Here is a 23,231-nt window from a genome sequence, read left to right as displayed (position 1 = left end):
CAACCATGAACGTACCAGCGCGTCAGTAAGTACGTAGCCACAGCTTATTACTCTGGTGCCTCGTGATCGTGACATTGGCTCGTACGCGCAACACATGGGCATGGCGCCTGGCCGTACTACGCGCGCCAAGGAAATAAAGGGCGCGCGCGCGGTGCTGCTCCGAGATCCGGCCGGGTGGGGCTGGCCATGGACATGGAGTGGTGGTGGGTGCATCAGGTGGAGGCCGGCGGCGGCGCTCCTGGGTGGTGCGGGGGCGGGGCGGGTACGGGGAGCGCTACACGAGAACACAACAGCGCCTCCTTTGGCTTTTCGACGGGGGTCGAGCGAGCTAGCTAGCAGCTGGGGGCAGGGCGGAAGGGAGAGCTTGGGAGGGAACAGGAACAGCGAGCGATGCGCCAAAAGCTGGAGGGGGCCATGGCGTGGGGCTCCGGCCGGCCCCCAGCTGTCTGCTGGCCCCGCGGCCTGCTGTCGGCCCCCGGCCCGTGTCCATCGCTCTCTGCCGACGACCATGCACCACCGCAGGGCCCGGCGACCCCTGGTGGAGCAGGGGCTGCGTCGCCGTGCAGTGACGCTGCACGCCTGCGACGGCGACTGCGCGAGCGAGACTAGCTAGCTCGTGGCTCAGGCTGTCCGCCCGGTCTCCGCGCCAGCTCTTTTGTGTCGGGACTCGGGACCCGATCGACCCCGTCCCCAAGGCAGGACGGACGGACGGACGGACGGCGACGCGCCGCGGGTGCACGCACGCGTGACCTGCTGCTCGCGCCACCGCACTGTTCCTTCCGACCACCAGTAGCTGCGGCCTGCTGTGCCACAGAGATGATGGAGCTGCGGCGCCGGCTAGCTACTAGCTAGCTTTATTTTACCCCCCGTGTGCGTACGTACCGAACCCTGCCTGCGACGTGCCGTGGTGGTGGTGGATCGAACATAATGGACGGAGACGACGCACGGCCGGCCGGCCACGCACCACCATGTTGGCGCCGGAAAAACATCGCCCGCGCGCTGCTCGCAATCTCGCATGCATCGCACCGTACCGTGCACACGCGCGGCCCCTCTCCACGGGCCACGGCGCACTCGTTCGCTTGCCTAGCCGTCGCCAGCCACCCACAGCACAGGGCCACGGGGAGCCCTCGCAAAGAAAGAAAGAAAGAAAGCTTGGAGACGATCCAGCATGGTCGGCTCCCGATGGAGCGAGAGGCACGATCATTCCTCCATGATCTGCCGTCCGCGCCCAGGCTAGGCCACGCCAGCCTTTTTGCAGTTTTGCTTTGCCTTCTCTAGCCGTGGTACAAGTACTCAACCTACCAGCAGTGGCAAGTGCCGGCACCTCCCTCCCTATGCTATGGATTCCCATAGTAACTAACCACCAATGGTTCGAGTTCGAGGTCTCCCAGGAATCCGCTGTGCGTGGCAGCGCGCGACGTCACGGCGGCGGGGTGGGGGTGGGGGTAGTAGCCAGAGCGGTGGGGTTAGGAGCAGCTAGGGCTAGCTGGTGCTAGCTAGCTAGTGCTGGGAGCCTGCGACAGTGCCTGCCTGCACTGCACTTACTACGTCACAGCACAGTGAGCCTACTTTGACCCTATGCACATGTACGCGTATACCTAGAACGCATGCATGTTTGGTTGACGAGCGCAGGCGATGGCTGCATATATGCGCACGCACGTACTGTACTATCGTATATCCATGGTGGTGTGTTATTTGATTGTCCTAAGGAAAAAAAAAGGTTGTCGATGCTGCTCCATTGTCCGTACTGCTTTAATTAGTGTGCTTTGAGTGCTTTATTTATTATAATACTACTAGACATCTTCACGAACTCAAAAGAAGCAAAGGGACATGCATGCATGCATGCATGATCCGCTCCCCAATCCATGGGATGCACAGCGCAGCACAGCTACGCGACTAAAACCCTGCGTTAAATTATTGGTGCGTGGCGCGCGGCCTATAGCTACTTTACTTGTTAGGAGCCCAACATCAGTGTGCAATCTCAGAAAGCCCTCGTCACTCATCTCGATAGATCGCCAAAAAGCGAGTCGCCATCAGAGAAAGAGAGAGGGAGAGTAAGCACATAGCAGCGTCGCTTTCCACGCCATTGCTATCGACCTCGTCGCCCGGCGGCATCTTATTATACTTAGCTGACGCGATGCTTATTTGCTTTCGGCTTCGGCGAGGCTTAGCTAGCTAGCATCTCTCCCTTCTCTCATCCCATCGATCTGTCCTCCGCTCCCCCCGTTATTGCATTCCCGCTTTCCTGTCCCCTTGCTGTCTCCCTGGGCACGACGAGATCGTTTATACTATACTCCTAGTACTAGTAGATTATCACTAACATTATACTACCTCCGTTCACAAATTCTATATGACACTATTGGCTTTTTTTATCGAAAACTTTAATCACTCGTTTTATTTAAAATATTTATTAAAAAGTATAAAATTTTAAGTTAAGCATAAACTATCTTAAGTGATAAAACAAATCAAAAAAATAAATAAATGATAATTCATTATTTTTTGAATAAAACTAGTGTTCAAAGTTTTTTTTAAAAAAAATCGAAGATTTCATATATTTATGAATGAAGCATGACGGGAACTCACCAAAACCGTGCGGATGTTGCAAAATGCACGCGGTTTAAGGCTTACTGGTTAAAGCTAACCTTCAGTTTGGGCCTAAACAAATTGAGTGTAATAGCTAAATCAAAATATTAGGATCCAATTATGGGGCTTGTCGTTGGAGTTGCTCTAAGTGTCAGTTCGTTTTCATCTCAATCTATATGGATTAGATATGATTAGGTGGGTTTAAATCCATAGTAAATCAAATTCTTCAATTCATATGACCTAAAATGACTTTCGTGGTTACCTTTCTGCATACGGGTTTCGGTTTCTTATGCGCATTTCGTGTTCTACTATCAGATGAGACTTTTCCTAGTCATAAAGAAAAGCCCTTCCCATTAATGTAAGCAGACTAGTCCTTACAGAAATTTTAGCGAAAAAGAGGATCGGCTGTTGGGGATGTTTTTAGTGGTAGACGAACGGTGGAGATTAGACGAATTACAAACAATTTCAGCAAAAAAAGGACCGTAACGGTGGACATTAGACAAATTACAAACAATTTCAGCAAAAAGAGATCCGTTTGGATCGGGAAATTGAACCCGACGTGAATCGAACACGCAACCTTCTGATCTGGAGTCAGACGCGCTACCATTGCGCCACGGATCCTCGGTTGTAATGAGTCACATCGAAAATATTAATTACATACAAGATTCAATGCAGCCAAAGAAGGCCTAAGCGATGGACGGCCATGGTTTTGTGCCATGCAGTCTCCCTGTGGACGGTTGGTTCGTCGGCAGGGACCGAGTACGCATCGGCATCACTTGTTTGTTTACTGCACGCTTTCGTCGTGAGCTCAGGGGTTGCGGCAAAACGATGACACCCTGACCACGGGAAGAAAACGAGGGTGCAACTAATGACCGGACAAACGGCATGCCTCAGCACGAAAGCTCGGTAATCTCAAACGAACATAAGCAGCAGAGTGCACGAGTGAACTACACCTGATGTACTTTTCAGTGAAGTTAAGGGAGCCCAAACTCATCCTACACAATTCTCCGCGACTCTATCAGAGGCTACTATTAGTTTTTTTTATAAAGGAAGATTTTATTAATAACTTCAAGCACATTACATCGAGGAGATACACGCCCTTGAAATTTCTTCCGGCCTCTGCTTAATAAGCACACAACTTTATAAATGAAAAAAAAAGTTTATAACCCACACACTCTAATGGTAATCAATCCGAAGACTAGACCGTCACCCATGTGCCCGGGAAAAAAAGTCCTTGGCCACCCGCACCAAGTATTGCGTAGCCTCCACAACCATAGGTCGCAACTCCGCCTTCTGTAAAACAGCCCATGTACGAAGGCAATGGGCAATGGTATGGATAACCTGCAAGGGAGAAGATTTTTTTTTCTTTTCAAAGACAATATCATTCCTGTTCAACCAAAGAGACCAACAAGTTGTAGCAGCGCCAAGTAAGATTATCTTTCTAATATTTCTATCAAAGCCACTAAGACAGGTACCAAACAAATTAGAGACATTAAACGGTTTAGATATCATGAAGGCATTGTGAATTAAAGCCCACGTCATACGAGCAAACCGACAATCAAAAAATAGATGTTGAGTTGTCTCATCTTCATGACAAAGGCAACATGTTTTGTTTTCATGCCAGTTACGTCTCGCTAAATTATCCTTGGTAAGAATCACTCCCCTCCTGAGATACCATAAAAAGATTGTGATCTTAAGAGGGGCTTTTAAATTCCACAGTCTTTTATTTAAATTTGGTACCTCACGCCTAATCAATGCTTGACAATGTGACTTTACTGAAAATTGTCCTGACTTGGACAAGGTCCAATAGAAGGCATCCTCATCTTGTGTTAGGTGAATATTAGCGATGCGTGAAAGTAATTCATTCCACGCCACCAATCTCGACCCAAACAAAGTTCGTCTCCAATAGGTGTTAGATTGTGTTGTCGTTAGAAACCCACCAATGGTTACGTGCTTCTTTCTAGTTATACTATATAACCCAGGGTATTGGTATTTTAAAGCGTTTGATCCAAGCCATGTGTCTTCCCAGAACCTCACCTGCGATCCATTGTTAATTTTGAAGGTTCCAAAGCGAAGAAAGTCTTGCTTCACCTTCATCAAACAGGACCAAAAATGTGAGTCTCCTACTTTCCATTCAGCTCGGACAAGTGGTTTAGAGCCCAAATATTTATTTTTAAAAATTTGTTGCCAATTCCCCTCTGATGTTAATAATTTAAATAGCCATTTACTTAGTAAGGCTATGTTCTTAAAATTCAAATCATGAATCCCAAGGCCTCCTTGATCCTTAGGTTGACATAGGATACTCCATCTAACAAGACGATATTTTCTTTTATTCTCATCACCTTGCGAGTAGAAACGAGAGCGAAAATAATCTATTTTTTTAAGAACGCCTTTGGGAATCGCAAAAAAGGACATCATATACATTGGAAGGCTACTGAGCACTGAATTAATCAATGTCAATCTACCTCCAATAGAGAGAAGTTTCCCTTTCCAACTGGCAAGCCTCTTCTCCACTCGTTCTTCAATATTCCTCCTGTCGGAGTTTTGAAGCTTCTTGTAATGGATAGGTATGCCTAAATATTTTAAAGGTAGATCTCCATGTTTTCAGCCAAACAAATCCAAGTAAGAGTTTAAGGACTCTTGAGCATCCCCAAAGCAGATCAACTCACTTTTATAGAAATTTATTTTGAGTCCTGAAATTTGCTCGAAGGCATAAAGCAATAGCTTCATGTTGCGAGCTTTTTCTAAGTCATTGTCCAAAAATAGGAGGATGTCGTCTGCATATTGTAGGATAGATAGGCCTCCATCAATTAAGTGAGGCACTACCCCACTGATTTGCCCTTGATCCTTAGCTCTTTTAACTAAGACCAAAAGCATGTCTGCAACAATATTAAATAGGATAGGTGACAAAGGATCACCTTGTCTAAAACCTTTCCTAGTTTGAAAGAAATTCCCAACATCATCATTCACGTTGACTGCAACGCTGCCACCCGAAATAAATGATCTTACCCAAGAAATCCACTTGGGCGCGCGCCCTTGGGCACGCTTGCAAATTACATAAATATTGTAGAGAAATGTTTTTTTATATAATAGATCATTATATAAGGTTGCTATATTAGGTCCTGTTTAGTTTGAGGGTCCATTTTAGTCCATAAATCATCACACGCTGTGACTAAAACATAGACTAAACTGTTTTAGTATCTAATAAGGGTGACAATGGACTCTATATTTGAGAGCACCTAGAGGGGGGGGGGTGAATAGGTGATCCTGTAAAAACTTAAACTTATAGCCACAAAACTTGATTAGGTGTTAGCACAGTTAATGCCAAGTGGCTAGAGAGGAGTCAAAACACAATAACCACAAGAATCCAATCACAGAGATGACACAGTGGTTATCCCGTGGTTCGGCCAAGTACAAAACTTGCCTACTCCACGTTGTGGCGTCCCAACGGACGAGAGTTGCACTCAACTCCTCTCAAGTGATCCAATGATCAACTTGAATACCACGGTGTTCTTGCTTTTCTTTTCTCAATCCCGTTTGCGAGGAATCTCCACAACTTGGAGCCTCTCGCCCTTACAAAAGATGTTCACAGAGAATCACAGAGCAAAGGAGGGATTAGCAACTCACACACGACACAAAGATCACAGCGAATACGCACACACAAGACCCAGACTTGAGCTCAAAAGACTAGCACACTAGAACGGAGCTCAAATCACTAGAATGTCGAACAAGTGCGCGAGATTGATGTGTGAGTGATCAAGAGTGCTCAAGGAATGCTTGGTGTACTCCTCCATGCGCCAAGGGGCTCCTTTTATAGCCCCAAGGCAGCTAGGAGCCGTTGAGAGCAAATCCGGAAGGCCATCCTTGCCTTCTGTCGTCGGGGGCACCGGACAGTCCGGTGCACACCAGACACTGTCCGGTGCCCGATTTGTTTCCTTAAACGGCGAAGACGACCGTTGCAGACCGTTGGCAGATCTGGCGCTGTTGGCGCACCGGACATGTCCGGTGCACACCGGACAGTCCGGTGCCGTCTTCCGACCGTTGGCTCGGCCACGTGTCCCGCGCGGATTGCGCGGCCGACCGTTGGCCCTGGCCGACCGTTGGCTCACCGGACAGTCCGGTGCACACCGGACAGTCCGGTGAATTTTAGCCGTACGCCGCCGGCCAATTTCCCGAGAGCGGCCAGTTCGAGTCGCGCCAGCCTGGCGCACCGGACACTGTCCGGTGCACACCGGACAGTCCGGTGCTCCAGACCGAGCTGGGTCTTGGCAGCACACAGCCAAGTCCCTTCTCCTTTTCTCTATTCTTCTTCTTTCTGTTTCTAACACTTAGACAAATATATTAGTACTTAAAACCAATGTACTAAGGCTTAGAAACATACCTTTACTTCATGATTTTCACCTTGTTCATCCATGTACATAAATTCACATTTAGGCCCTTGTGTTTGCACTCAATCACCAAAATACTTAGAAATGGCCCAAGGGCACATTTCCCTTTCAATCTCCCCCTTTTTGGTGATTTATGCCAACACAACATAAAGCAAGTGGAACAAGTGCAAAATCACTTCAAATAAAAACTCAAATTGGTTTTGATTCAATTTTGGCATATATGGATCATCCTTTGCCACCACTTGGTTTGTTTTTGCAAATCAAACTCAAATCTCTATCTATAAGTCAAACACACATATTGAAGCATAAAGAGAGTCATTTCAAAAGAATTTGACCACGGATTTCAAAAACTCCCCCTTTTTCCCATAATCAACACTTCTCCCCACAAGAAGCCAACTTTTGAAAATAGAGACAATAAGAGACAATAAAAGCTTTTGACAAAACAAAAACTCTATTCTACTATTTTCAAAATCTCTCAAGTGGTAGCTGATCCATTTATCGCTTTGGCCTTTATTTTCTCCCCCTTTGGCATCAAGCACCAAAACGGGATCAATCTTGGCCTTTTAACCTCATTGCCTCACCAAAGTCTTCAATTAAGAGCAAATGGCAATAAGATTTCATGAGATGAACTTGGAATTAGTTACCCTCTCATCGGAGTGCAGTGGAAGTCTTTCATGGTCCAAGTCCACCTTTTCCCTTTCAATCCTCCTTCGAGACTAAATTATCAAACTCAAGCACATGGTTAGTCTTAAAGGGTCAAGTTGTAACACATCTCCCCCTACACATGTGCATCACTTTGCAACGGACTTGTGAGGTCCAGGGAGTGTTTGTACAACTTGAGCACCATAATAAGCAACATAATGCAAAAAGGAACATGATCAAAAGCATAACTACATGTATGCTACAATTCAATCCAGGTTCCGCGAATCTAAGACATTTAGCTCACTACGCAACCTGCAAAAGGTCTTCTCATCTAGAGGCTTAGTGAAGATATCGGCTAGCTGGTTCTCGGTGCTAACGTGAAACACTTCGATATCTCCCTTTTGCTGGTGGTCTCTCAAAAAGTGATGCCGGATGTCTATGTGCTTTGTGCGGCTGTGTTCAACAGGATTCTCCGCCATGCGGATAGCACTCTCATTGTCACATAGGAGTGGGACTTTGCTCAGATTGTAGCCAAAGTCCCTGAGGGTTTGCCTCATCCAAAGTAGTTGCGCGCAACACTGTCCTGCGGCAACATACTCGGCCTCAGCGGTGGATAGGGCAACGGAAGTTTGTTTCTTAGAGTTCCATGACACCAGGGACCTTCCTAAGAATTGGCACGTCCCCGATGTACTCTTCCTATCGACCTTACATCCAGCATAGTCGGAGTCTGAGTATCCAACTAAGTCAAAGGTAGACCCCTTTGGATACCAGAGCCCGAAGCAAGGCGTAGCAACCAAATATCTAAGAATTCGCTTCACCGCCACTAAGTGACACTCCTTAGGATCGGATTGAAATCTAGCACACATGCATACGCTAAGCATAATATCCGGTCTACTAGCACATAAGTAAAGCAAAGAACCTATCATTGACCGGTATGCTTTTTGATCAACGGACTTACCTCCTTTGTTGAGGTCGGTGTGTCCGTCGGTCCCCATCGGAGTCTTTGCGGGCTTGGCGTCCTTCATCCCAAACCGCTTTAGCAGATCTTGCGTGTACTTCGTTTGGGAGATGAAGGTGCCGTCCTTGAGTTGCTTCACTTGGAACCCAAGGAAGTAGTTCAACTCGCCCATCATCGACATCTCGAATTTCTGCGTCATCACCCTGCTAAACTCTTCACAAGACTTTTGGTTAGTAGAACCAAATATTATGTCATCGACATAAATTTGGCACACAAACAAATCACCATTACAAGTCTTAGTAAAAAGAGTTGGATCGGCCTTCCCAACTTTGAAAGCATTAGCAAGTAAAAAGTCTCTAAGGCATTCATACCATGCTCTTGGGGCTTGCTTAAGTCCATAGAGCGCCTTAGAGAGCTTACACACATGGTCGGGGTACCGTTCATCCTTGAAGCCAGGGGGTTGCTCCACGTACACCTCCTCCTTGATTGGCCCGTTGAGGAAAGCGCTCTTCACATCCATTTGGAACAACCTGAAAGAATGGTGAGCGGCATATGCTAGCAAGATTCGAATTGACTCTAGCCTAGCCACAGGAGCAAAAGTCTCCTCAAAATCCAAACCTGCGACTTGGGCATAACCTTTTGCCACAAGTCGAGCCTTGTTTCTCGTCACCACCCCGTGCTCGTCCTGTTTGTTGCGGAACACCCACTTGGTTCCCACAACATTTTGCTTCGGACGAGGCACCAGTGTCCAAACTTCATTGCGCTTGAAATTGTTTAACTCCTCTTGCATGGCCAACACCCAGTCCGGATCTAGCAAGGCCTCTTCTACCCTGAAAGGCTCAATAGAAGAGACAAAGGAGTAATGCTCACAAAAATTAACTAATCGAGATCGAGTAGTTACTCCCTTGCTAATGTCACCCAGAATTTGGTCGACGGGATGATCCCTTTGAATCATCGCTCGAACTTGGGTTGGAGGTGCCGGTTGCACTTCTTCCTCCATCACTTGATTATCTTGTGCTCCCCCTTGATCAAGCGCCTCCTGTTCGTCATCTTTGGTTGGGGGATGCACCATAGTTGAGGAAGAAGGTTGATCTCGTTCATCTTGTTCCTGTGGCCGTACTTCTCCAATCGCCATGGTCCGTATAGCGGCCGTCGGAACATCTTCTTCATCTACATCATCACAATCAACAACTTGCTCTCTTGGAGAGCCATTAGTCTCATCAAATACAACGTCGCTAGAGACTTCAACCAAACCCGATGATTTGTTGAAGACTCTATACGCCTTTGTATTTGAGTCATAACCTAACAAAAACCCTTCTACAGCTTTGGGAGCAAACTTAGAATTTCTACCTTTCTTCACTAGAATGTAGCATTTACTCCCAAATACACGAAAGTACGATACATTGGGTTTGTTACCGGTTAGTAGCTCATACGACGTCTTCTTGAGGAGGCGATGAAGGTAGACCCTGTTGATGGCGTGGCACGCTGTGTTCACGGCTTCCGTCCAAAAGCACTCGGGGGTCTTGAACTCTCCTAGCATCGTCCTCGCCATGTCGATGAGCGTCCTGTTCTTCCTCTCTACCACACCATTTTGCTGTGGTGTGTAGGGAGCGGAGAACTCGTGCTTGATCCCTTCCTCTTCAAGGAACTCCTCCACTTGAAGGTTCTTGAACTCGGACCCGTTGTCGCTTCTTATCTTTTTCACTTTGAGCTCAAACTCATTTTGAGCTCTCCTGAGGAAGCGTTTGAGGGTCCCTTGGGTTTCAGACTTATCCTGCAAAAAGAACACCCAAGTGAAGCGGGAAAAATCATCAACAATAACTAAACCATACTTACTTCCCCCTATGCTTAGATAGGCGACGGGTCCGAAGAGGTCCATATGCAGTAGCTCCAGGGGTCTTGACGTGGTCATCACATTCTTGCTGTGATGCGCTCCTCCCACCTGTTTACCTGCCTGACAAGCTGCACAAGGTCTATCTTTTTCGAAATGTACATTTGTTAGACCTATCACATGTTCTCCCTTTAGAAGCTTGTGGAGGTTCTTCATCCCCACATGTGCTAAGCGGCGATGCCATAGCCAGCCCATGCAAGTCTTAGCCATTAAGCATGCATCTAGACCGGCCTCTTCTTTTGCAAAATCAACTAAATAAAGTTTGCCGTCTAGTACACCCTTAAAAGCTAGTGAACCATCACATCTTCTAAAGACAGACACATCTACATTTGTAAATAAACAATTATATCCCATTTGACATAATTGACTGACATATAGCAAATTATATCCAAGACTCTCCACTAAGAATACATTTGATATAGAATGCTCATTTGAAATTGCAATTTTACCTAGCCCTTTTACCTTGCCTTGATTCCCATCACCGAATATAATTGAATCTTGGGAATCCTTATTTTTGACGTAGGAGGTGAACATCTTCTTCTCCCCCGTCATATGGTTTGTGCATCCGCTGTCAATAATTCAGCTTGAACCCCCGGATGCATAAACCTGCAAGGCAAATTTAGGCTTGGGTCTTAGGTACCCAACTCATGTTGGGTCCTGCAAGGTTAGCACAAATGTCCTTAGGGACCCAAATGCAAGTCCTGTCTCCCTTGCATTTTGCCCCTAACTTCCTAGCAACTATTTTCCTATCCTTTCTACAAATAGCAAAGGAAGTGTTTAAAGCACAATAAATTATAGAAGGTTCATTCACTACTTTCCTAGGAGCATGAATAACATTCTTTCTAGGCACATGAGCAATATTTCTCCTAGGCATATCCCTATCATGCTTATAAGAAGAACTAGAGGCAAACATGGCATGAGAATCATAAACATGTGAATCAAAATCATTATAAGCATTTCTAGCATTTCTCCTATCATAATACATAAAAGCATGGTTCTTTTTAGCATTACTAGCCATAGGGGCCTTCCCTTTCTCCTTGACGAAGATGGGAGCCTTATGGCTTGTTAAGTTCTTGGCCTCTCTCTTGAAGCCAAGACCATCCTTAATTGAGGGGTGTCTACCAACCGTATAGGCATCCCTTGCAAATTTTATTTTATCAACTTCATTCTTGCTAGTCTTAAGTTGGGCATTAAGACTAGCCACTTCCTTATTTAATTTGGAAATTAAAACTAGATGTTCACTACAGGCATCAACATCGAAATCCTTACACCTAGTGCAAATCTTAACATGTTCTACACAAGAATTAGATTTATTTGCTACTTCTAACTTAGCATTTAAATCATTGTTAACACCTTGTAAAGTAGAAATGGTTTCATGACAAGTAGATAGTTCATAAGAAAGCATTTCATTTCTTTTTACTTCTAAAGCATATGATTTTTGTGCCTCTACAAATTTATCATGTTCATCATACAACAAATCCTCTTGCTTTTCTAAAAGTATATTCTTTTCATTCAAGGCATCAATTAATTCATTAATTTTGTCTATCTTAGATCTATCTAAGCCCTTGAACAAACATGAATAATCTACTTCATCCTCATCACTAGATTCGTCCTCACTTGAAGAAGCATAGGTAGAGTTGCGAGTACATACCTTCTTCTCTCTTGCCATAAGGCATGTGTGACGCTCGTTGGGGAAGAGGATTGATTTGTTGAAGGCGGTGGCGGCGAGTCCTTCATTGTCGGAGTCGGACGAGGAGCAATCCGAGTCCCACTCCTTGCCTAGATGCGCCTCGCCCTTTGCCTTCTTGTAATGCTTCTTCTTTTCCCTCTTGTTCCCCTTTTCCTGGTCACTATCATTATCAGGACAGTTAGCAATAAAATGACCAAGCTTACCGCATTTGAAGCATGATCGCTTCCCCTTGGTCTTAGTCTTGCTCGGCTGTCCATTGCGACCCTTTAGCACCGTCTTGAATCTCTTGATAATGAGGGCCATTTCTTCTTCATTAAGACCGGCCGCCTCAATTTGCGCCACCTTGCTGGGTAGCGCCTCCTTGTTCCCTGTGGCTTTGAGAGCAAAAGGTTGCGGCTCGTTGATCGGTCCATTCAAGGCGTCGTCCACATACCTTGCCTCCTTGATCATCATTCGCCCGCTGACGAATTTTCCTAGTACTTCTTCGGGCGACATTTTGGTGTACCTGGGATTCTCACGAATATTATTCACCAAATGAGGATCAAGAACGGTAAAGGACCTGAGCATTAGTCGGACGACGTCGTGGTCCGTCCATCGCGTGCTTCCGTAGCTCCTTATTTTGTTGACAAGGGTCTTGAGCCGGTTGTATGTTTGAGTTGGCTCCTCGCCCCTTATCATCGCGAACCGTCCAAGCTCGCCCTCCACCAACTCCATTTTGGTGAGCAAGGTAGCGTCATTTCCCTCATGAGAGATCTTGAGGGTATCCCAGATTTGCTTGGCGTTATCCAAGCCACTCACTTTATTATATTCATCCCTGCACAATGAGGCTAGAAGAACAGTAGTAGCTTGTGCATTCTTATGGATTTGCTCATTAATGAATATAGGACTATCCGAACTATTAAAGTGCATTCCACTATCTACAATCTCCCATATGCTAGGATGGAGAGAGAATAGGTGACTACGCATTTTGTGGCTCCAAAATCCGTAGTCCTCCCCATCAAAGTGTGGGGGCTTGCCGAGTGGAATGGAAAGCAAATGTGAATTTGAACTATGCGGAATACGAGAGTAGTCAAAAGAAAAGTTAGAATTAACCGGTTTCCTTTGTTTGTCGTAGTCGTCGTCCTTTTGGGAAGAAGAGGACTCATCGCTGTCGTAGTAGACGATCTCCTTGATGCGTCTTGTCTTCTTCTTCTTCCCATCTCTTCGCTTGTGGCCCGAGCCCGAGTCATTGGACTTGTCATCCCTTGGCTCGTTGACGAAGGACTCCTTCTCCTTGTCGTTGATCACAATTCCCTTCCCCTTAGGATCCATCTCTTCGGGCGGTTAGTCCCTTTCTTGAAGAGAACGGCTCCGATACCAATTGAGAGCACCTAGAGGGGGGGGGGTGAATAGGTGATCCTGTAAAAACTTAAACTTATAGCCACAAAACTTGATTAGGTGTTAGCACAGTTAATGCCAAGTGGCTAGAGAGGAGTCAAAACACAATAACCACAAGAATCCAATCACAGAGATGACACAGTGGTTATCCCGTGGTTCGGCCAAGTACAAAACTTGCCTACTCCACGTTGTGGCGTCCCAACGGACGAGAGTTGCACTCAACTCCTCTCAAGTGATCCAATGATCAACTTGAATACCACGGTGTTCTTGCTTTTCTTTTCTCAATCCCGTTTGCGAGGAATCTCCACAACTTGGAGCCTCTCGCCCTTACAAAAGATGTTCACAGAGAATCACAGAGCAAAGGAGGGATTAGCAACTCACACACGACACAAAGATCACAGCGAATACGCACACACAAGACCCAGACTTGAGCTCAAAAGACTAGCACACTAGAACGGAGCTCAAATCACTAGAATGTCGAACAAGTGCGCGAGATTGATGTGTGAGTGATCAAGAGTGCTCAAGGAATGCTTGGTGTACTCCTCCATGCGCCAAGGGGCTCCTTTTATAGCCCCAAGGCAGCTAGGAGCCGTTGAGAGCAAATCCGGAAGGCCATCCTTGCCTTCTGTCGTCGGGGGCACCGGACAGTCCGGTGCACACCGGACACTGTCCGGTGCCCGATTTGTTTCCTTAAACGGCGAAGACGACCGTCGCAGACCGTTGGCAGATCTGGCGCTGTTGGCGCACCGGACATGTCCGGTGCACACCGGACAGTCCGGTGCCGTCTTCCGACCGTTGGCTCGGCCACGTGTCCCGCGCGGATTGCGCGGCCGACCGTTGGCCCTGGCCGACCGTTGGCTCACCGGACAGTCCGGTGCACACCGGACAGTCCGGTGAATTTTAGCCGTACGCCGCCGGCCAATTTCCCGAGAGCGGCCAGTTCGAGTCGCGCCAGCCTGGCGCACCGGACACTGTCCGGTGCACACCGGACAGTCCGGTGCTCCAGACCGAGCTGGGTCTTGGCAGCACACAGCCAAGTCCCTTCTCCTTTTCTCTATTCTTCTTCTTTCTGTTTCTAACACTTAGACAAATATATTAGTACTTAAAACCAATGTACTAAGGCTTAGAAACATACCTTTACTTCATGATTTTCACCTTGTTCATCCATGTACATAAATTCACATTTAGGCCCTTGTGTTTGCACTCAATCACCAAAATACTTAGAAATGGCCCAAGGGCACATTTCCCTTTCAATATTTTACACTATAAAATATAAGGATCAGATTGAATTAGGGTTGGATTGTATTTCTATTTATTTGTGAACTAGAAATAATTTATGGCTCTAACAAATTGTGAAGGAGCATTTGGATCACGATCCATTACCACTCCTAGTCTCTAGTCCCTGAAGTGATGACTAAAAGGGACTAAACCATATTAATTCCACCTTGTATTACTCTTTTATTTTAGTTACACTAATGACGGGAGAATATTAATAAGTATTTTTGTCCTCTTATGATTCGGTTAATGTTTTTTTGAATACTTTTAGTTTATAGAACCAAACAAGGTACGGATTAAACTCTAGTCTCTTAAGAGCAGCTCCAATAATTATGTAACTTTTATTTACACTCCTTTATTTTAGTTACACTAATGGTGAGAGAATATTAATGAGTATTTTGGTCCTCTTATGATTCGATTAATATTTTTTGAATACTTTTAGTCCATAGAACCAAACAAGATAGAATTAAACTTTAGTCTCCTAAGAGCAGCTCCAATATTTATGTAACTTTTAGTTCTTTAAATCACATATTTAAAAAGTTGCTAAATAATTAAGGGTGTGAGCGATGTTTCCTTTGGCTGGCTGTAGTGGGCGCGCGGGGACGCTCCGCGAGTGACCCCGCACAGTGCCAGTGGCGTGGTGTGGCGACATCTTTTGGAAGGCTCGCCAAGTCCTCTCTGGTAATAATGGCGGCCGGAACGGACGAGGAGACGACGGTGCGTGTGTGACTGTGACTGTGAGCTGATATGAGATGACAACGCGCAAAGTACTGCTGCCACACCCCGACCGCCTCTGCAGCGTGTGTGTTCCTGACCTGCCTGCTGCCTTCTGGTACTGGCAGCAGAGATTATTTCTTTTTCAAATTTTTTACGGAGCATATTTTATATTTTTTAAAAAAACGAGTATATTTTAGCTTTTTTTATGAGTTTCAGAATCGATGGCATCAGGAGGGCAGGGGTCGTCGCTGCTCTTGTCAGCCGAATCGATGGCATGAAATCGCTCGTCCTAGAGTGTGTGACGACGCCTACACTGCTGTTACGCACAAGTCTATGAACATCATTTTGCAGCAAGAAGGCCGCGACGAGCCGACGACGGCGAGGAACACGCTGGTCTCGACGGGCGCTGCAGCTGGTCGAGCGTGCCATGCATGTTGCATGGTACGGTGTCGGAGACTCACGTGTTAAGTTTTGTGGTACTAGAGATGACGATGAATCAGGTTGGTCATTATTACTAAAGTCTAATACGGCTGTGGGGGGGCGTGGCAGGGCAGAGGTGACGGCGAAAAGAGTTGCGTTGCGTGGTAGGGGGCACTCTGACACTTGCTACTGGAACAGGAGATGGGCGTGTCTAGGCAACAGGGTGCACCGTACTGGATCGAGATCTACAGCCTGATCCCCTTCGTCAGTGGATGCATGCATGGACCCAGACCACGGGGCGAAAGGTTATTGTTTAGCCCTCTGCTTTGATTAGAGAGCTAGTGAGATAGATAGATAGATAGATAGATATGCTCAGCACAGCATCACCTTGCAACTGCGTGCACCACCAGAGTCAAGAGCACGCGTGTGCTACTGAAACTGGTAGAGAAGAACACGAAACGAGGGCATGCCGCTGTACTTTCATCCGCATCACTGACGTACGGGGCTGCAACTGCATGGCGTCGACCCAAAACAACAGATACACAGGGAGGCTTGGGTGGTTATATTCACTTGGGGCTGGTATTGGGCCGAAACTCACTTTTTAGTCCCATACTCCCATTCTGCAGAGCAGCACGCGACGGATCTACATGCTTACTCCGTGGGCCGTGCGCCTTTTGGCCCATCTCTCACCGCAAGTAGGGAGGTGTCTTTTTGAACCTTCCCTGGGCCTCAGAGTTGGCACTGTATATGACCGCGGCCTGTCCGCCGGTTTCGGCCTGGTCCATAAGCTAGTCCGCAAGCACATATTGGCCAGGTCCATGCCTGCTTAGCTTTTTTATACCCAAAACTATCTCCAGCAAATCCCTGTCACATCTCTTATCTTATCCTTTATTTCAAACTCCACTCTACAAACAATTTTGTCTACAGTTCTACGTCCCCTATTTTACACTATCTACTGGCAACAGTCTTAAGTTAGAGGCTTGTTTGGTTTTCTGCCTAAGAGCAAATTTAATAATATAGCTTATAACGAGCTTTTATGTTGTTGTCATATTATATATAGCCAACTAAAAGACTACTCATAAAATAACACTTCCATAAGTTATTTCTACTCTTTAAATCACGAGTTTCGTACGTCCCACGGCAAAACACATAGATCTATTTTCTCCCTAGGTCTCACCTAACACATATAAGGTAAGCCTTACCTCTTGTATGAATGCAGTGGCATATGCAAAAGGGGGTGGGCTGACGGGGCTGTAGCCCTGCCCTGTTGTGGGTTGAAAGAGCAGTACCAGGTCTTTAATGTAGCCCAAATGTTTCATTCTGCAAGCTATCACGCATTAACTACATCCGTGTATAACAGGACAATCTAATGTTTTGTCATCTTTACGAGATGAATATCACACAAAATGCTATAATAATGATCCAACTAGCATTAACTGGTAATTTAGTGCCATCCATAAAGATGACAAAAAGATTAAACGTTCCCATCCGACACACACGCACCATGACACCGTCCCAATCTGCGTCCTAATCAGCCAGGTTGCCCATTATAAGATACCAGTTGTGTGTCTGACGTTATAGTTGGTCAACCTACTCGCCCCTCCTTTGATCTATTTCTGGATCCACCACTGCTTGTTTGTGTAGCCAACCATGTAACCACCAGCGCTGTTTCCTCCTCCTCGCTATGACTGTACTCTTATTATACTTGATCTGAGATGTTTTAACTTGCCTAACTTTTGTGACTAAGGTTAGTTTTCTTCAATTCAGACGACTGAGCTTAAGTATGTTGTTGTGACTTGGATAGGAAACCAAAAAGAGCCTAGTTCAATTTAAACTATTAAGCTTAGACAAAGTGTGACACAGTTAGCTGATAACCAAATAAACCGATTTGTTTGTTGGGTCATACAAGAAAGTGACACAAAGTAGCAAGTAGAAAAGGGAAAACTGGACTCCTTCGAAAAGAAATGGCCAGCCTTTGGGCCTACAGATTCGACCAATGGTGATGATGATACTAGTACCGGTCAATGCCATCATGATCAAGCAACCTTTAGTTTTCTTTGTAAAAAAGGGGGTTAATGAGCATGTTTGCTGGCGCCTTCAGTATGAATGTTATTCTGCTAGATGTCAGGCCTTCAAACTGCAAGAGAAATACAATGCTGTAGTCACACAAAAAAAAACCCCACCTGGTGCCCTGCATCAGCAAAAGATTGAAAGAAGACGTCCATGAAGAGATGCAGGGTAAATGGGCCATGCAAGAAAATAAGGCCTGCAAAATGTCTCTCGTACGAGTAACTCAAGTTACAAGGCATGCCACAGATCTGTAGGAAAGCTGCTCATGTCAAGGCTAGATTATTGTACTGAGGGTAAGCCTACAAAGCACTTTTACACTCTCCGGTGATCTTGCAACCACCTTACCAAGTAAATGAAGATGTTGATGTCATCAGCATCACTAGACAGATAAAGAGAAAGACAAGAAGAGAACTCTCGGCATATCACTCTGTAAATATTATGTACACAGCTAATAATCATTCTTAAGAAACTATCAAACTGAAGGCACTGGGAAGAAACTAGGACTGCAGCAAAGAATGAAGCCTCAGCCCTCCGCGATGTCGTCCAGCCACGCGACTAGCTGCTGCGACGTCGGTCTCGATTTAGGAGCAGCGGTGACACAAAGGCACGCAATGTCGAGGATCCTCACCAGCTGGCCTTGGTTGTCCTCGTGGTGTATGCTCGGATGGAAGACCTCAGCCTCCCTGCCCTCCTCCTTCATCCGAAGCACCCACGACACGACGTCCCTGGTCCCCTTGGGCCGGCACATGTCGACGGGCCTCCGGCCGGTGAGCAGCTCGAGCAGGACGATGCCGAAGCTGTATACGTCGCCCTTGTAGGTCGCCACTGGCGACTGGCCGTACTCGGGAGGGATGTAGCCCAGGGTCCCGACGACGTCGGTGGTGACGTGCGTCTCGTACGCGCAGATGAGCCTGGCCAAGCCGAAGTCGGCCAGGTGAGCCTCGAAGTTGTCGTCCAGGAGGATGTTGCTGGACTTGATGTCGCGGTGCAGTATGTGGGGGTCGCAGGACATGTGCAGGTACGCCAGCCCCCTCGCGGAGCCCTGCGCGATCCGTAGCCTCTTCCGCCAGTCCAGCAGCACCCCGCTGTCGTCGGCCCTCTCGTGGAGCCAGTAGTCCAGGCTGCCGTTCTCCATGTACGAGTAGATGAGCAGCCTGTCGCTGCCGACCTTGCAGTAGCCTTGCAGCAAGACGAGGTTCTCGTGCTGTGCCCGCGACAGCGTCTCCACCTCGGCCTGGAACTCCCGCTCGATCTGCGAGTAGTCTCCCGACAGTCTTTTGATCGCCACTCTCCTCCCGTCCGGCAGCGTCGACCGGTAGACGAGGCCGAAACCGCCGCACCCGACTATATAGGCCTGGTCGAAGTTGTTGGTGGACTTGAGGATGTCCTCGATGCTCAACTCTTTGTTGTTTTGGAATAGCAGCACCAGGCAGGAGTTGGAACTACACTCCGAGTCCTCGGCGTTCGCTACGGCCTTCGGATTGCGCTCCTGCATCCTTGAATGGACGATCCTTGACACGATCACATAAGCACAGAGCACGAGGAGGAGAACCCCGACCGCAGTTCCCAGTCCGAGGGCGACGGTGGCAGCTTTCCTTTTCTTATTACTGTGTCCAGCAGCTCCCACAGACGAGTCCTTCTCTGCACACGAAGAGTTCCGAAGGCACAGGGCAGGGTTGCCGTCAAAATTCTCAGGTGCAAACGTGGAGAACTGCCCGCCGGTAGGTATATCTCCGGTCAGATTGTTGTACGACACGTCGAACATGGAGAGAAAATTCAGCCTCGTTAGAGACGAAGGTATCGTCCCGTCGAGATCGTTGTGGGCTAAATTCAGCACTTCCAAGCTCGACATGTTTGACAGTTCGTCAGGGATCGGCCCTGAGAAGTTGTTCCAGCTCAGATCCAGGACATGGAGCTTCACAAGGTAACCAAAGCTCGACAAGACCGGCCCCACGAGCAGATTGTTCGAGAGTATGAGCGACGGTGGGAAGCTGCTGACTTGGTTGTACTGCAGACCTTTGCCAGTTGAGTTCCTCTTGATGAACAATGGGAGGTCCTCTGTCGGCGACCGCTCGCTCGAGCCATTAGTTGAAGTCAAGCTCCTCATCTGTGTGAAGCTGATAGGGAGCTCACCACTGAAAGAGTTGTTTGACAGGTCAATGTAGAAGAGGTTGTCCAGCTTCCCCAGCCATGGCGGGATATTCCCATTCAACTTGTTCCATGAAATGTCCAGCACATTGAGGCTTCCCAAGCTCTGCAGCCACGGCGGGATGACGCCGGTGAGTAAACAGTTCGCCAGGACGAGCACCTGCATGCTCTTGAACCCGCTGATGCCGTCCACTGGTATCGTCTCGCCACCCCGGAAATTCCTGGTCAGCACCAAGCTTGTCAGGTTGGGCAGGTGTTGCAATACCTGCAGTGCCGATGCCAGGTTGGTGAAGCTATTCCCTGTCAGCGAGAGGTACGACAGGGATGTCAACTCCTTGAAGCTCTCTGGTATCTCCCCCACGAGCTTGTTCCTTGCAAGATTCAGCGTCCTGAGCTCGGTGCACACAGCGATGCCAGGAGGTATAGCGCCACTCAGATAGTTGGTTCCAATATCGAAAGTATTCAGGTTCGGCAGCCGGCTGAAGTCGATAGCAATCTCGCCAGACAGAGAGTTGTTCCTCAGGCTGATTACCCTAAGCAGTGGACAACTTGACAGGGAAGCAGGCAACTCTCCATCCAACCTGTTGGTGGCTAGGTTTACGGACTCTAGCCACCTCATGTTTCCAAAGACATCAGGGATGGAGCCTGTGAACTTGTTATAGGACAAGTCAAGCTGCACGATCTGAGAGAGGTTGCCAAGGTCACTGCCGAGGTTGCCAGTGAGCTGATTTTCCTGTAAGCTCAGCCTCCTCAGGTTGGGCAGCGTGTACAGGTCGCCGGGGACGTTCCCGGTGAAACAGTTGCCGTCGAGGGAGAGGTCAGTGAGCGCCCTGCACTGGCTCAACCCGCTGGGTATCTCGCCGGAGAGGGCGTTCCCCGAGAAGCGCAGGACCTGGAGCGGCGAGAGGCAGAGCGCGGACGAGTTGATGCCGCCGGAGAAGTTGTTGGCGGAGACGTCAAGCGCCGTGAGGTTCGCCGCGGCGGGGAACGCGGGGTGCGGCCCGTCGAAGCTGTTGAAGGAGATGTTGAGCTCCTCGATCGCCGGGAAGCCGGCGGCGGGGAACGGGCCGGAGAGCGCGTTGGCGCTGAGGTCGAGCGCCCGCAGCCTCGGGAGGCGGGCCAGCGCCTCCGGCGCGGCGCCGCGGAGCGCGTTCCGGGAGAGGTTGAGCGCGGCGAGGCCGTCGAGGGAGGCGACCGCGGGGGAGATGACGCCGTGGAGGCTCCTGTTGGAGAGATCCAGCGCGACGACCCGCCCGAGATCGCAGGCGACGCCCGTCCAGGAGCAGCAGGCGGCGGCGCCGGGACCCCACCCGACGAGCCCGGCGGCCTTGCTGTCCCAGCCGCCGGAGAAGTCGAGGAGCGCCCTCAGGTCGGCGGGGTGGCACGCCTGGGACTCCAGGGACCGGACGACGTGCAGCAGCACGGAGACGAGCAGGAAGTGGAGCAGCCAGCGGGAGCCTCCCATCTCCGGCGAGAGGCGGCGGGATCCGGGAAGGAGGCGGCTCTTTTCCTGCAGGGCATGAACGGCCGCGAGCGCCGCGAGGGAGGGAAGCAGGCAATTCTTCTCGCCGCCGGTTGCTACGCTGCGTGCATCGACCGAGCACCAGGAGCAGGAGCGGCGGTTACGTTACGACGAGAGCTAGCAGAGGCAGCAGCAGCAGCAGTCGTCGCAGAAACTCCCAAGGAGAGGAAAGGCCCCGCCTGAGCGAAATCCAGACGGACAAGACCGGGACAGGGCCAGGGGCAGGCCTCAGAGGAAGAGCAAGCAGCGCTGCATGGAGGAAGATCTCGTCGACCTCGTCATCCTTGGGCCGCGCTGGATTGCAGAGTCGCCGAAAGAGGACGAGGGTGGGGAAAGTCAGAAGAAAGACAGGGACGGTTGGTTTTGACTCCGATGCGCTCAGCAGTGCGGATCGGATTTGTTTATCTTTCCCTCCGCTTGCTGTGCATCTCTCTCTCTCTCTCTATCTCTCTCGTACTTTCTCGTGCCCTCTCTCTCTCTCTCATCCAGTCATCCAGACATTGACGGACATGGTAGGCGCACCAGTGCCCTTTGTGCGTTTGATTCGGCTGCAATTAATAAGCGCCAGGCAAACCAGTGGAGGAGGAAATGGGTGGGCAGGCGCGGATCAAACGGAGTTGTGCTGAAAATAATAAATGCTCTTGGCTGCCGTTGTAGTGGGCGGTTGTGTGGACTTGGGAGAGCGACTGACAGAGGTGGAGTCAAGACGACGGCGACAGCCGTTCGAGGGCACCCGGAGAGTCTGTTTGCTTGTTTGGTTAGCTATAAAAAAATGTTTTTAAATGTGAGCGGTAAAAAAACTGTTGTAGGTTACGAGCAGTTAAAACTTTTTTTTATGAAAACCAATAAAATCACTAAAAAAATTCTATATATATTTTTATGGTTCATCTGAAAACAACTAAAAGTATGTTCACATGTACTTTCAATTTTACACTGTGAAAAACTCGGTTTTAGAAAGAAAAAGATATTGCTTCCTATATTCAATCCTTTAACTTGGCTTTCGATTTTTAGATGATAAAATCAAAGACAAAAGTCAAACCAACATACCATCGATAGGTTTAACATTCAACAGCTCCACGTAAAAAAAATTGTTTTATTCTATAAAAGATTATTAGAACGGCCTATCTTCAGGACATGTAGATTTAAAATAAATTTAAAAATAAGTTTGCCATTCTGTTAGGCACCAGACTCTTTAATCTCATCTCTTATTTTAAAATACACGTCATACACAGTACGGTATACATGGCAAAATATACACGACCATATACATCATCTTTTTGCGATCAACCTTAGAAAATATCCAAAACTTTCCCATAAAAGGACTTCTAAAACTGATCTTTAGAAACATCTAAAAAAATATTAGGGGTATATTTTAATATTTTCTCCAACCGTTTCCTTAAAAGTGGACCAAAAATATTTTAAACTAGATTAGGGTAGGCCCAACATTGATATGTTTCACAGGTGTATTTTCTTTTTCTGCGGCTTTGGCGTCTATTCAGTGACCAAACTTGCGCCACCATTAAAGATTGTTGGCAGTACGCGGATGGTCG

At 47.9% G+C, this 23,231-nt stretch overlaps 1 protein-coding gene and 1 non-coding gene across 2 annotated transcripts; both read right to left on the bottom strand.

The window, feature by feature from the left end:
• Positions 1 to 3,132: 3,132 nt before the first annotated feature.
• On the bottom strand, positions 3,133 to 3,204 carry TRNAW-CCA (transfer RNA tryptophan (anticodon CCA)). Its single transcript has one exon. It is a non-coding gene; the product is annotated as a tRNA-Trp (tRNA).
• A 15,057-nt stretch (positions 3,205 to 18,261) lies between these two features.
• Positions 18,262 to 22,008, bottom strand: LOC100272954 (uncharacterized). The gene has a single exon (NM_001353643.1). The coding sequence runs from the start codon at positions 21,622 to 21,624 to the stop codon at positions 18,535 to 18,537; it is 3,090 nt and encodes a 1,029-aa protein (NP_001340572.1). The 5' UTR covers positions 21,625 to 22,008; the 3' UTR covers positions 18,262 to 18,534.
• Between the last annotated feature and the right edge of the window lie 1,223 nt (positions 22,009 to 23,231).

Source organism: Zea mays, chromosome 2 (genome assembly GCF_902167145.1).
Source record: "Zea mays cultivar B73 chromosome 2, Zm-B73-REFERENCE-NAM-5.0, whole genome shotgun sequence".
Classification (NCBI taxonomy): domain Eukaryota; kingdom Viridiplantae; phylum Streptophyta; class Magnoliopsida; order Poales; family Poaceae; genus Zea; species Zea mays.
This window is presented reverse-complemented; position numbering and strand designations above follow the sequence as displayed.

Excerpts from the sequence above, each read along its gene's own strand:
- LOC100272954 (NM_001353643.1), bottom strand. The coding sequence starts at position 21,624 with ATGGGAGGCTCCCGCTGGCTGCTCCACTTCCTGCTCGTCTCCGTGCTG.